This window comes from Phoca vitulina, unplaced genomic scaffold (genome assembly GCF_004348235.1).
Source record: "Phoca vitulina isolate PV1807 unplaced genomic scaffold, GSC_HSeal_1.0 scaffold5, whole genome shotgun sequence".
NCBI classification, from domain to species: Eukaryota; Metazoa; Chordata; class Mammalia; order Carnivora; family Phocidae; genus Phoca; species Phoca vitulina.
The window spans coordinates 79,068,498-79,084,484 of NW_022589708.1; the positions used below are offsets into that span (position 1 = coordinate 79,068,498).

The following is a 15,987-nucleotide window of genomic DNA, read 5'->3' on the forward strand; positions in this document are numbered from 1 at the left end:
ATAATGAGGGGAAGATAGCTATGCAAAAAGCCTAGAGGTAATAGGAAGACATGGAGACAGAGGGCTTTAGGAAGAATATTGCCAAGAAATAAATGGAATTGGTGGCTTATCTGAAGTACTTGACCACTGGGAGGAGTTCTACAATCTGTCTGAAAGACAGATTGAATTAAAGGAAAGTACACTAAAAAAACAACCAAGGAAGCAACAAAAAAGGGCAATTATTTTCCCAGGAAAATATTTAAATGTCATCTAAAAAAAAAAAAGAGGCAGAGATTGGAATGATGCAGCTCCAAGTCAAGGAACATCGTGGATTGTTGGTCACCACCAGAAGCTAAGAAGAGGCAAGGAAGGATTCAACCCCAAGTCTCAGAGTGGCCCTAACAACTGGATTTCTAACCTCCAGAATTGGGAGAGAATAAATTTTTATTGTTTTAAGCCACCCAATCTGTGGGACTTTATTAAAGCAACTGTAAGAAGCTAATACACTCACTCTTTTGATCAATAAAATGCATCCCTGAATAACTCTCATTATCTACTGCTTAATTGTCTCTCGTTCCTAATTGGTCAAAACTTCCATATTGGTGATCTCTCTGATAAAACGACTCATAGCAGCCTGGTTTCCTCAACTCAACTGACCTCCACCTTCACTCTGCCAGCAGAGTCACACCTTGGAGTTTGTTACTACATACACCCATTGAAAACCTTTTCTGAAGAAAGTGTAAATCATGGTGATTAAGCATACTATATGTCACATTTCAGTGAGGCCCATCTAGCTATAAAGGAGACTTTTCCCCTTCATCTCTGGTTAATTTCCAGTTACACTTTATCTTGTTCTAAACTGGCTTTCTGAATTTTCCTAGATACCTCAATCATAACCATAGTTCCTAGGTCTTCTCAAGTCTGCCTTTTTTTTTTTTTTTAAGGCAACAAAGAAATCCTGCTGTGCTCTGCTTGGGCATCCAGGACTGTGACAGTGCCCCTCAGGCCATACCTGGTGGCCAGGTTGTGAGTAGGAGGCAATGACCACAGAGATGGGGGTTGGTTTCTGTCTACCTTTGCCCTCAGTGAGCAAAACCAAACAAAATTATGATTTAAAAATTCATATATATATGTGTGTGTGTATATATATACACACATATATATATGAACTTAAATAAATTCATATATATGAATTTATTTATATATGAATTCAAATAAATATGAATTTAAATCAATTCATATTTTAAAACTCACATATATAAAAATTTATATATATTTATGTTTTATATATAAATATATATAAAATATATATTTCTATATATAAAATCCCAACCAAGTTAAGTCCTCAGCATCTCCACAATATGGCAGCCAACTATCCTATCTACTTCATCTTCCATGACCCTTACTGATCTTATTCTCTAATCATGCTCCTCCTGGAGCTAGGTCAGCAACAGAAGCTGAGACCTGGTGTAGTCGAAAATTTCACAAAATACTTTTTATTAGGAAAAGCAGTGTCATTTTAAAGCCACTATTACAGCCTTTAGAGAATTTACCTAGAGTGTTAGAAAGCTAATGGGCCCAAACAGCCACATTGGCAATCCATTTAATCATCTGCCTCACAAAGCTGACCTTCTCAACTCCACTGGCCTTCACCTCACTTCATCAGCCACCCACCAACCATGTCACATCTTGGATCTTGTCATTGCTTAGACTTGTTCCACCTTCAGAATTTTCTTGTTGGAGGTGTTTCTCTTGGCAAGAACTTTCTTGACTTCTACCTCTCCCACACACTTAAAACCCATCGAACCTGCTCTTCTTCCTCATTATGAATTCCCATTCCTTAATCCCTCCTTATTTTCCCAGTCACCTGTGACCCTCTTTTGAAGGTGATCATCTGCCTCCCTTCCCGCTCAGAATTAGACACTATGGATTAAAGACACTGAGTTAATCATAATTGTATTTGATTATAATAGTAATGAGTTAGACTTGACTTTGGAACTCAAGTAGTACTGTTTCTGTTATTTACAAGTCTCATAATTTGAGACACAATGAATACTATAAATAAGTAAAAATGAACAGTATAAGCCAAAGGATCATGGACTACTAGCACAATTTTCCATTAAGAAAGATTTTCACTGGAAAGGACTCTGAAAGGAAGTGATTAAGTGCCTGGTGGTTAATGAAGGAGTTCCAGGAGTTGGCTGAAGACGATACTCTCTAGACAAAACTCCAGAGAACCATCCAAATTAATGGCAGTTTCCAGAATTTGGCAGAAATTCAAGTAAGCAGGACAAGAGTGGATTCTAATCATGAATGGGATCAAATGAGAAAGAAATTATCTCCTTAAAGAATACCCCAGAGGAAATGAATTTGGAGAAGTTAGCACATCACAGATGGACATGAACAGCATTTGCCACTCCAACTAAGGCAGTGGTGCTCCAACTTTTATTTTTTTAAGCAGTAGAACTCTTTCTTGAAATGGAAACAAAGGCAGAACTCTGACTAAAACTGAGGTCAGAGGTCTGGAGCCCCATTGCCCAGACACCAACCTTGGAGATGATTCCAAAGTCCCTCTTCAAAACCATAAAGATAGGCAATAGTTAGAAAACCACTGGCCTGGAAAATCAACCTCCCCTAACCCAACCACCATTGGTTACTACAATAACTGCCTATCAAGTACAAAAATATTTATTAAAATATTTGTACTGGACTCCCTGAATATGAGTGTGGAGTTAAAATATCTAATAAATAATGGAATCTGAGCACACCTTTCTCTTTGTAATTTTTGTTTTCTAGGAAACTCTCAAATTCTTGTATTTTAAAGTTACCATGTGCTGCTGAATTTATTTTTTCTTAATTTCAGCACCTAGACACCCAATGTTAGGAGCTTCAATGTTACCTTCTTTACTATCTCTTTTAATTATTTATTCATTAAATTTTAATAATTACTAATTATATATGTATGTTTGTATGTGTATATATGTATTATGACAGGCAATTGGGAAAAATTTGAATAAGTTATATCTGCGCCCCCCCCAAGTAGCTTAGGGACTAAAGCAAGAGATTAAAGTTACTGGATTAAAAGTATGCACAGGATATTATGTAAACCTAGAAAAAAGTCCTCTAAATTAGCCTGATGACAATGAGCAGAGATCAAGGGACACTTTCCAGAGAAATGACATTTGACCTGAATTTTAAAGGTAAAACAGGATTAAGATAAAATCAAGTGATTTTTCTAGAGATGGGCAAAATCCAGACTGTGAAAAACTTTGTGCTTTTTCCTCTTGTATTTATGTGACATTCACAAACAGATGAGACCTATAGTAATGGATATCAGATGAATAATTGCTGGGGGTTAGGGAAAAGGTGAGTATAAGGGGATAACATAGGAATTTAATTGGGGTGCTGGAACTGTTTTGTATCCTGCCTGTGGTAGTGATTACACAAATCTTTTTCATGTACTAAAATTCATAGAATTGTATAGACCCCCAAAGATCAAACTTACTGTATGATAAAAAATATATAAACAATCTTTCAAACAACATGCTACTGAACAACCAAAAAATCATTGAAGAAATCAAAGAAGAAATAAAAACTACCTAGAGACAAATGAAAACAGAAATATGACATACCAAAATCTATGGGATGCAGCAAAAGTGGTTCTATGAGGGAGTTCATAGCAACACAGGATTACTTCATGAAACAAGAAAAATCTCAAATAAACAATCTAACTTTATACCTAAAGGAACTAGAAGAATGAGAACAAACAAAGCCAAAAGTTAGTAAAAGGAAGGAAATAACAAACATCAGAGTAGAGCTAAATGAAATAGAGACTAAAAAGACAATAGAAAAGATCAATGAAACTAAGAGCTGATTCTTTGAAAAGATAAATATAATCAATAAACCTTTACCTAGATTAACTAAAAAAGAAAAAGACAGAGGACTCAAATAAAATCAGAAATGAAAGAGGAGACTTTACAACTGATATCACAGAAATACAAAGTATCATAAGAGACCACTACAAACAATGATATGCCAACTAACCAGAAAACCTAAAAGAAACGTATAAATTCCTAGAAATACACAACCCACCAAGACCAAAACAGGAAGAAATAGAAAATCTGAATAGACTGATTCCTAGTAAGGGAATTGAAACAGTAATCAAAAACCTCCCAATAAACAAAAGTCCAGGGTCAGGTGACTTACTGGTGAATTCTACCAAACATTCAAAGAAGATTTAATACCTATCCTCAAACTCTTCCAAAAAACATAAGAAAGGGAAACAAAAGCAAAAATGAACATTTGGGACTTCATCAAGATAAAAAGCTTCTGCACAGTGAAGGAAACAATCAACAAAACTAAAAGGCAGCCTACAGAATGGGAGAAGATATTTGCAAGTGACATATCTGATAAAGGATTAGTATCCAAAATCTATAAAGAATTTATCAAACTCAACACCCAAAAAACAAATAATCCAGTTACAAAATGGGCACAAGATATGAACAAGCATTTTTCCAAAGAAGACATCCAGATGGCTAACAGATACATGAAAAGATGCTCAACATCACTCATCATCAGGGAAATACAAATCAAAACTACAATGAGATACCACCTCACACCTATCAAAATGGCTGAAATTAACAACACAGGAAACCACAGATATTGGCAAGGATGTAGAGAAAAGGGAACCCCTTACACTGTTGGGAATGCAAACTCGTGCAGCCACTCTGGAAAACAATATGGAATTTCCTCAAAAATGTTAAAAATAAAACTATCCTATGACCCAGCAATTGCACTACTAGGTATTTACCCAAAATACACAAAAATACAGATTTGAAGGGGTACCCTGATGTTTATAGCAGCATTATCAATAATTGCCAAACTATGGAAAGAGCCCAAATGTCCATTGACTGATGAATGGATAACAAAGATGTGGTATATTTTATATATATATATATATATATATATATATATAAAATATTACTCAGCCATCAAAAAGAACGAAATCTTGCCATTTGTAAGGACATACATGGAGCTAGAGTGTATTATGGTAAGTGAAATTAGTCAACCAGAAAAAGATAAATACCATATGATTTCACTCATATGTGGAATTTAAGAAACATAACAGATGAATATATGGGAAGGGGAAAGGGGAAAAAAAGAGAGAGGGAAGAAAACCATAAGAGACTCTTAATGATAGAGAACAAACTGAGGATTGATGGAGGAAGATGGGTGATGGATATTAAGGAGGGCACTTGTTATGATGAGCACTGGGTTTATATGTAAATGATGAATCACTAAATTCTACTCTTGAAACCAATATTATATTATATCTTAAGTAACTAGAATTTAAATAAAAATTTGAAAAAGAGGTCAATTTTCTCCAAAGTAACAGAATGCAATCCACATATTTTTAAATGGAAATGGAAAAGCTGATTCTAAGTTATTCAGCCATAAAAAAAGAATGAAATCTTGCCATTTCCAACAACATGGATGGATCTAGAGAGTATAAAGCTAAGTAAAATAAGTCAGTTAGAGAAAGACAAATACCACATGATTTCACTCATATGTGGAATTTAAGAAATAAAGCAAACGAACAAAGAAAAAGAGACAAACTAAAAACCATAGAGAACAAAGTGATGGTTACCAAAGGTGGGGAGGAATGAGTGAAATAGGTGATGGGGATCACTTATTATGATAAGCATTGAGTAATGTATAGAATTGTTGAATCACTATATTGTGAACCTGAAACTAATATAACACAGTGTGTTAACCATACTGGAATTAAATTTTTTTAATTGAAAAGCTGATTCTAAAATTTATATGAAAATGCAAAGGGCCAAGAATATCCAAGACACTCTTGAAGAAGAATAACCTGGGAGGACTTGCTCTACCAGTTATGATACTAGTACAAGCACAGGTAAATTGTCCAATAGAATATAACCAGAAAGACACCAGTCATATATGGATGCTAGACTTATGATTAAGGCAGCATTGCAAACAAGGCAGTGAGGAAAGGATTTCTTTTTAATAAATGATAATTAGCTGTCCATGTGGAAACAATGAACCTTGACTCTTACTTTGCACCATAAGCAAAATCATTCCAATTTAATTTTACATATCTTCCTCAACTTATAATCATATTCTGTCTTAATAAACCCATCAGAAGTTGAAAATATTGTAAGTCAAAATGCATTTAATACACTTAATCTACCAAACAGAATAGCTTAACCTAACCTACCTGAAATGTGCTCAGAACACTTCCATTAGCCTACAGTTGGGTAAAATCACAAAGCCTATTTTATAATAAAGTATTGAATATCTCATGTGATTTACTGACTACTGTACTGAAAGAGAAAACCAGAATGGTTGTATGGATACAAATGGTTGTAAGTGTGTCAGTTGTTGACCCTTCTGATCACATGGCAGACTGGGAGCTGCAGCCACTGCCCAGGATCACTAGAGAGTATCACACCACATATCACTAGCCTGGGAAAAGATCAAAATGCAAAATTCAAAGTACTGTTTCCACTAAATGCTTACCACTTTTGCACCATCGTAAAGTCAAAAAATCATAACTCAAACTATCGTGAGTCAGAAAGTGTCCTCAGTTCTGAAAAGCAAGAGTACAAAAAAGTATTAACCATAAAGAAAAAAAAACCTGATTAATTGGACTATCTTAATACTCATTTTAGTATTTAACTAATACTTAAATTACCTAATTTAAGTAATTTACTTAATTTAGGATTTATTTTTTATTTATTTTTTTAAAAGATTTTATTTATTTATTTGACAGAGAGAGACACAGCGAGAGAGGGAACACAGCAGGGAGAGTGGGAGAGAGAGAAGCAGGCTCCCTGCTGAGTAAGGAGCCTGATGCAGGGCTCAATCCCAGGACCTTGGGATCATGACCTGATCCGAAGGCAGACGCTTAACTGACAGAGCCACCCAGGTGCCCCTTCATTTAAGATTTAAATTAAGACTTTAGTTCATCAAAAGACACCATTAAGAGAGTGAAATAGCAAACCACAGAGCTGAAGAAGATATCTGTCACACCAATTACTTACAAAGAACACCATATATATATATATTCCTATAATTAAATAAGAAAAATGACAACCCAATTAAAAAATGGACAAGAAACTTGAAGAGGCATTTCAAGAAAGAATATACACAAATGGGCTATAAACATGTGTGAAAGAACTCAATAGTATGAGTAAACAGGTAAATGCAAATTAAAACCACAGTAAGATACTACTTGATGCCCAAAAAGAATGGCTAAAGTAACAAACAGCTGACCTACTGGGATGGAAGGCAACAAGAACTTTCATACATGGCTGCTGAAAGCATCCCTGGTACAACCATTTTGGAAAATTGTTGGCTGTCATCTACAAACACTAAATATACAAATACTCTCTGAACTAGACTGCTAGGGTTGCCATACAAAATGCCACAGACTGGATGGCTTAAATGATAGAAGTTTATTTTCTCATAGTTCTGGAGGCTGGAAGTCCAAGATCAAGGTGTCAGCAAGTTAGGTTTCTCCTGAGGCCTCTCTCCTTGATTGGGGATGACCTTCCTCTGTGCATGTACATTGCTGGTTTCTCTCTTCTGTTTCCAGATTTCCTCTCCTCATAAGGACAGATTGTATTAGGGTAAACTCTAATGCCCTCATTTTAATTTAATTACCTCTTTAAAGGTCCTATTTCCAAATAAGTCACATTCTGAAGTACCTGGGGTTAGAGCTTCAACATATGAATTTGGGGACAGACACAATTCAGTCTATAACACTCGACCCTCTGGATTCCCCAAATTCACAGCCTTCTCAACATTTACTCCATCCCAACAGCCCCAGGAGTCTTAACCAATTCCAGCACCAACCTAAGTCCAATGTCTCATTTAAATATTATCTAAATCAGGTTATGGGTGAGACTCAAGTAAAGTATGGTTTATTCTGACGTAAAATTCCTCCATAGCTGTGAGGTTATGAAACCAGACAAGTTATGTGCTTCCAAAAATAATGGGCCAAGTATAGGACAGACATACCCATTCCAAAAGGGAGAAATTAGAAAGAAGAAAAGGGAACAGGTCCCATGCGGGGGTGGCAGCCCTGTCTTCTGGGCCTACTAAGGCAGCAGCATCACCCTCTGGGTGCAGGGTGGCAGGAGCTACAACCATTGAAACTGAGGAGACAGCCCCACCTTCCAGACCTGTACCCTCTGGTCCCATGGTGGGAGTGAGTGGCAGTCCTGCTGATCTCTGAATTTCCTTCAGGGTTATTTTTCCCTTTTCTTGAAGCATAACCTTTTCACAGCTGGATATCTCTATTGTTGTGTCCTATAGAATCCCAGAAGTTCAACAGACTTCCCCCACTTTGTCCCATCTCTGCCCCCTTCAGTCCAAGCTGGGGGTGTTTCCACTCATATAACCTCATCTCTATCCCTGGCTTCTACTGAGATAGTTGCTTAGATCCATGGATCATACTTACAATCTCTTTTCAGCCACACCTTTGGTATTCACTCCAGAAGACACTTTCTTATTTTTTTGTAATATGAATTGGCTGAAAATTTTCCAAATCTTCAAGTTCTGATCCCTTTTTGTTGAACAATTCCTTGTATATATCTCTCTTCTCTCACATGTTACATGCAGTAAGGAGAAACCAGGATGCACCTTCAACACTTTGCTTAGAAATCTCCTCAATTGGGCGCCTGGGTGGCTCAGTCGGTTGGGCGACTGCCTTCGGCTCAGGTCATGATCCCAGGGTCCTGGGATCGAGCCCCACATCGGGCTCCCTGCTCCGCGGGGAGCCTGCTTCTCCCTCTCCCACTCCCCCTGCTTGTGTTCCCTCTTTCGCTGTGTCTCTCTCTGTCAAATAAATAAATAAATAAAAAATCTTTTAAAAAAAAATCTCCTCAATTAAATATCCCAGTTTATCACTTTCCACAGACACCATAACACAATTCAGCCAAGTTCTTTGCTATTTTATAGCAAGAACTGCCTTTCCTCCAGTTACCACTAACATAGTTCTCATTTCTGTCTGAAACCTGACCAGAATTGCTTTAATATCCATATTTTGGAAACAAAACAAAACAAAAACAAACATCCATATTTCTCTCAATACTCCCTTCAAGAAAATCTAGGCTTCTTATAACTTGTACAGTAAAACTCTTTCAGTCTCTATTCATTACCCCATTCCAAAACCACTTCTACATTCTCAGGTATTCATTATAACAGTACTCTCCTTCTTGGTACCAAAATCTGCATTTAGTCAGGATTCTCCTGAGAAACAGAAAAACATAACTAATAGGATGAGTGTGCATGTGTGCATGTGTGCGTGTGTGTGTGTAGAGAGAGAGTGATTGATTTTTTCTTTTTTTTTTGTTGTTTAGTTTTTATTTCAAAATCATAAACTTAATTCTGCAATCCAGCTAGACTTGGAGGAGATTAAGAAAAATATGGAACTCATAGAACTGCAGCAAAAGCACAAAGATTATAGGATATTTCAAGCAAATGGGGGTGAAGAGTTGCTCTCCTGAGCTCCAGAAGGAATGGTTTGGTAGTTAAGATAAAATACGAGTCAAATTTATTAGATTTGTCCACAGTCAGCAATAGTGATCTTCTTGCTGGTCTTGCCATTCCTGGACTCAAAGTGTTCCATGGCTTCTACAATATTCATGCCCTTTTTCACCGTGCCAAAGACCACATGCTTGCCATCCAACCACTCAGTCTTGGCAGTGCAGGTGAAAAACTGGGAATTGATAGTGTTAGGTCCAGTATTTGCCATGGACAAGATGCCAGGACTCCTATGCTTCAGGATGAAATTCTCATCATTAAATTTCTCCTCATAGATGGATTTGCCACCAGTGCCCTTATGGCATGTGAAGTCATCACCCTGGCACATAAATCCTGGAATAATCCTGTGAAAGAAGGAATCTTTATAACCAAATCCTTTCTCCCCAGTGCTCAGAGCATGGAAGTTCTCTACTGTCTTTGGAACCTTGTCTGCAAACAGCTCGAAGGAGACACAGCCCAAGGGTTCATCATCCATGGTGATATAGAAGAACACTGTGGAGTTGACCACGGCTGGGTGGCATGGGTGGCTCCAGGAAGGTGGTGGCTGTAAGGCCTGACTGACTGATTTTTTAAAAATTGGCTCCCACAATTATGGAGGCCAGCAAACCCCAAATCTGCAGGATGGGCCAGCAAGCTGGAGACACCAGGGATGTGCATGCATAGGGGAAAGGCCCTGTGAGGACACACAGAAGATGGCCATCTGCAAGCCAAGGAACCAAACTTGCCGACACCTTGATCTTGGACTTCCAGCCTCCAGAACTGTGAGAAATAAATTCCCATTGTTTAAAACACCCACACTGTGGAAATAACCCAAGTGATTATCAACTGAAAATTGCACTGAGTAAATTAAAACTTGACTTCATTTTATATGAAGTCTAAAAAACAGAAAAAATTAAGCTTTTTGGCTTTGAGAAACGTGCCTAGGTGCATATGTTATAAAGAAAAACAAGAAAGTGGTTACCTGTAAAGTCAGGATATGATTACCATTTGAGTGGGGAGTTGGTAGTAATGGGGAAAGGGCATGCAGATTGGGAGCTCCTGAATGTGCTGGGGAAGATTTCGTTTCTCAACTGTATTGTTGGTTACATGAATGTTTGCCTGTATTTATATATCTTTGGTTTGGACCCTTTTCTGTACAAGTGTTATGTACCTTTAATATTTTAAAGGTTAAAAATTGTCAAGACCAGTCTTTCCTAAAATAGAGCTAGGCCTGGAATAATGCCCTTCTTTTCCTTGTTTCCAGTTTTAAGAGAAATGATTTTTTATTAAGAATAAGATTGACTAGGGGTAGGGTGCCTGGGTGGCTCAGTCGGTTAAGCGTCTGCCTTCGGCTCAGGTCATGATCCCAGAGTGCTGGGATCGAGTGCCACATCAGGGTCCCTGCTCAGCAGGACAGTCTGCTTCTCCCCCTCCCTCTGCCCCTACCTCCTATCATGCTCTCTCTCTCTCTCTCTCTCTCTCGCTCACTCTCTCAAATAAATAAATAAAATCTTAAAAAAAAAAAGAATAAGATTGATAATCCTTTTAGAAGAAAAATGAAGCCTGACTTTCAACACAAACCACCTACTAAAACAAATCATAGATCCATTAATGCTCTAAACACAAAAACAAACAGTGAAAACCAACATTATGAACTTATTAGTAAAAACCAGGAATATGTCTATGTAACTTTGGAGTTTAAATAACTTTGTTAGCTTGACATCAGGCCAAAACCCCATAAAGGTAAAGATAGATTTGATTGTATTAAAGTTAAAAACTTCTAGATGGAAAAAACCCCTAGCATACGTTAACTCAAAATGCACTTGGGACAAAGTGAAACATTTCATCCCATATATGTCAGTATTTCTTTTTCTTTTTTTTAAGTAGTCTCCATGCCCAGTGTAGAGCCCAACATGGGGCTTGAGCTCATGACCCTGAGATCAAGACCTGCAACTGAGATTAAGAGTCAGACGCTTAACCAGTCGAGCCACCCAGGTGCCCCTTGGTTAGTATTTCTAATACATAAAGAGCTTCCACAGATAAAAAAGAAAAGAATGAAAATGAAAAAGTAATAAGGAAACAAATAGGCAACACAGATGGTCAATAAACGTTTGGAAAAGGGTCAATCTTATTAGAGTTCAAAATATACAAATTAAGACAAAATATTGCTTAGATTTAAAAGCTAATCATAATAGCCAGGTTAAGGGACGTTCTGAGAGAAAGAGCTAATAATAGTCAGTTTAGAGGAGAGTCTGAGGAAATAGAAATGAGTACTACCACTCAGAAGAACCATTGAAAATATTCATCCACATATCTACTTCTAGACATTTATCCTTTGAAAATATAAACTCTTGCAAAGCTACAGAAGGATATACCTGTATGTTTACATGTGTCTGGATAGCTACCAATGGATTATTTATAATGGGAAAAAATAGAAACAACTTAAATGTTTATTAATATGGAATTATTTCCAAAAATGTACGGCACATCCATAGAATGACAAATTGTCTAGCAATAAAAAGAATGGGAATATGGCAACAATCTAGTATGTGACCAAGTAAGTTGTCATAAGTATAGCATGTAGAGTGTGGCTCCAGTATTGAAAAAACAAAACAAGAAATAAAAGAATATATTTGTATGACTATAGAATAAAATTCTGGAAGACTATACACCAGTTAAGTATGGTTTTATCTTTGGGGGGTTGAGATTATAGGACACATTTACTTTTCAGTTTATTTGTGTAAAGGATTGTTTCATTTGTAACACATATGCATGTATTATTTCTCCCAGAGAAATATTTTCCAAAGTTAAAATTTTAAACTGAAATGCACATGCCTAAAATGCCCTTTAAACTTGAAATGAGAAAAAAAGTCAAACTAGTAATTTCATAAAAGTGTTGAAACCATCCAAAGAAGTATGAGCGAGAAACAAGTTGTAGCAGAATGCATAGTCAGAGCTGTAGAAAGTTCACGATTTCCGGCACCTGAATCACAGCTGTACACCCACACAGATGATAGACTGTGCAGCTGAGGCAGAAAAAGGACAGTAATAATGGAAAACAAGAGGAAATTAAAAAGGCCCCAAATAAGAAAGCCAGATTAATAATTTGAAAATATTTTCCCCAACTGAAAGCAACACAGCAAAGATTTGTAAAGGGGACAGAATTTTCCCTCAAGAACACCCCCAAAGAATCCACAGATACTTCACCATTGATTTTTTTAACTATAAAGAGAAAGACAAGTCAGTGAGAGGAAAGGGGTGACTGCAGGTAAAGATGCCACGAGAGGAGTGATTTCAGACCTTGCCTTTGGGAAACATCACCGCAAACATTGTCAGGCTGGGTTTCTCTTTTAAGGCAAGACAGAACAATTCTGAGGCAGAGACCCTAATATGGTGTCTCCATAAAATCCTAGAGCTGCAAAAAGCAACAAAGATCTAAGAGGAGGCAATATACTTATGAGGCAAATTAAGACAGTTTTATGAAGAAAATGACAGTAAAATCACCTTGTGAGTTCCAGAAAGGCATAGTGGAAACACAAATCTCACTGGATGTCTTATGTGACCACGGCCAAAGGGAAGTGCCTGGTATTTGGGGTACAAGAGCTAAACTTCATGACATGTGTAGATGAAAATACTTGGGTTAAAATATATTGATGTTAAAAGCAGAAAAATATGTCGACTGGCCAAGATTGTCTTTAGTATGGTTGAAAGCAGTCGTCCTCAACCTGAGCCATGTGTTAAAATCACCTGGGGAGCTTCTAAAAAAATATCCTGCCCTACTACACACTGGCCAAATAATTCTGAACTTAAAACAAGTTCAGAAACTGCTGAAAACAAAAGATGAAAAAGAATATTATAAAGGTTACTATAACAAATGACTAGGAGCATTAGACATATTTACAATATTAAGTAAAATAGGTGGAAAACTACAAAAAAATGAGAGCCAGAATGTTTGTAATATATAAATCAAGCTGTTGATACTCTTGATTCATAAAATCTCACACCCAGATTTCCCGATTTACAAATAGGCAAAGGATAGCAACAGCAATTTGCAAAAGAACAAGGCAAGTGGCCAATAAAAAATGGGAAGAAAAATAGTGTGACCCATGGTAATAAAAGAAAGGCAAGTTAAAATGAGTTACCATGGCATTTAACCTGGCAAAGGTTTTTAAAAATTATAATTCTCAGAGTTAGTGAGGGATTAATGAAATAGAAATTCCTCAACATGTGACAAAGAGTCTTATAATAATCATCTCTATTGACCTGGAAAATCTGCTTTTGGATTTCCACGTTGGAGAAATAATCAGGAATGTGCATAAGTGTGTCTGTACCAGGAAAAGCACCGCAGTTACTTATAACAGTGAGATACTGAAAACAACCAGTATGCCTAAAATTAGGGGAATGGCTAAAAAATGGTGTCATTGTCATAAAATCCTATACCATTTAGCCACTAAAAATTGTATTTTAAAAATATTTCACAATATAAAAATATGCTCACTTTATAATGTTAAATTTAAAAGGCAGGACTAAAGAATGGTAACTACAGTGTAAATCCTGATATGCCCAGAAACAAGATAGGACGAAGTAGAATGCCACCAGGGACCAACTCAAGGACAGTGCACAGGCCTATACATGAGTGAAATTTCTTATAAAAAGAAGATGGCAAAGGGACAAGAAAGAAAATCCAAGGAGATTTTGCCATTGTATAGTAGAAGGTCATCTAGCCATCTAGCTGCCTGCTACCTGGGTTCCCTGGGTAAGTTGTTAACCCCCCGGGACCTCAATTTCCTCAGTTGAAAGAAGGGAATAACCTTTTTGTTGTAAGGATTAAATGAGAGAAGGTATGTAAAGCAATTTATAATACCTTACATAACAGTATCTCTACATGACCCATTTAAAATAATAGTAATGATACTAGCAATTGATGTTTATTAAGTACTTATTCAGGTTCAAACACTGTGTTTTGAATATTATTTCATTTATTCTTCAAAACCATCCTATGAAGTCAGGAACTACTATCTCCATTTTACAGAAACTGTAGAGCAGGGAGTTAAAGTAACTAGGTCAAGCCCAACAGAATACATAAAAACTACAGAGATGGGCGCCTGGGTGGCTCAGTCGTTAAGCGTCTGCCTTCGGCTCAGGTCATGGTCCCAGGGTCTTGGGATCGAGCCCCGCATCGGGCTCCCTGCTTGGCAGGAAGCCTGCTTCTCCCTCTCCCACTCCCCCTGCTTGTGTTCCCTCTCTCACTGTCTCTGTCAAATAAATAAATAAAAATCTTTAAAAAAAAAAAAAAACTACAGAGATGTAGGATGATGCGGAGGTAAAATTAATTGCAGACTTCACCATTATATCATCAGATCTCCGTGGCTCTTGAGGATCCACTGCTCAAGGACAGACCACTGGGTTGGAGTCTCAAATCTGCCGCAAGTTAGTGCCACAGGGTTGGCAGAACTCTGCCCATCACTTGGCTTTCTTGTCTAAAATGAAGGGGTTCAAGTGCCAAAGGCTGCAAACTGCTTCCTCCCTCTTCCCCTTCCTCCTCCCCTTCTTGGGCACACAGGCATGTGTGTCTGTGTGTGCACCTGTGTGTCTCTGTGTGTTGTGTGTTACCCATCTAGCCCTGACATTCTTGTCTCTGCGGTTAAATTAACATATGAAGGAAACATACAAGAAAGATAAGGTAATAATAGATTTGATCCTCAAGAACCTACGGTTAAACCCAAAAGGTAGGGGCGCCTGGGTGGCTCAGTTGGTTAAGCATCTGCTTTAGGTTCAGGTCATGATCTCAGGGTCCTGGGATCGAGCCTCGCATTGGGCTGCTGCTCAGCAGGTAATCTACTTCTCCTTCTCCCTCTGCCCCTCCCCCCCACCCTGCCCCTGCTGGTGTTCTCTCTCTCGCTCACTCTCTCAAATAAATAAATAAAATGTGTAATAAAATAAAATAAAACCAAAGGGCACTTAATCCCTGTGGTCTCATGGAAGAATTTCTTGTTTTTGATTTTTAAATTGTGGTAAAAAAAAAACCACATCAGGGGCGCCTGGGTGGCTCAGTCGTTAAGCGTCTGCCTTCCGCTCAGATCATGATCCCAGGGTCCTGGGATCGAGCCCCGCATCGGGCTCCCTGCTCCGCGGGGAAGCCTGCTTCTCCCTCTCCTACTCCCCCTGCTTGTGTTCCCTCTCTCGCTATGTCTCTCTCTGTCAAATAAATAAATAAAATCTTTAAAAAAAAAAAAAAAACCACATCAAATCCATCTTAACCATTTTAAAGAATATAATTTAGTAGTGTTAAATATATCCATATTGTTGTGCAACCAATCTTTAGAACTTCTTAATCTTGCAAAACTGAAATTCTATATCCATTAAATAAGAGCTCACTCCACACACTGCTCCCCAGCCCGTCGTACTTTAGATACCTCACATAGGTAGCAGCAAAAAGACAATATTTGCTAGCCC

The 15,987-nt window shown here is 37.5% G+C and overlaps 1 protein-coding gene across 1 annotated transcript; it reads right to left on the reverse strand.

Annotated features, from left to right (window-relative positions):
- Positions 1-9,565: 9,565 nt before the first annotated feature.
- On the reverse strand, positions 9,566-15,148 carry LOC116631262 (peptidyl-prolyl cis-trans isomerase A-like). The gene is made up of 2 exons (XM_032402449.1): positions 15,145-15,148; positions 9,566-10,113 (listed from the first exon to the last, which is right to left on the reverse strand). The coding sequence occupies exons 1-2, from the start codon at positions 15,146-15,148 to the stop codon at positions 9,566-9,568; spliced, it is 552 nt and encodes a 183-aa protein (XP_032258340.1).
- Positions 15,149-15,987: the final 839 nt, after the last annotated feature.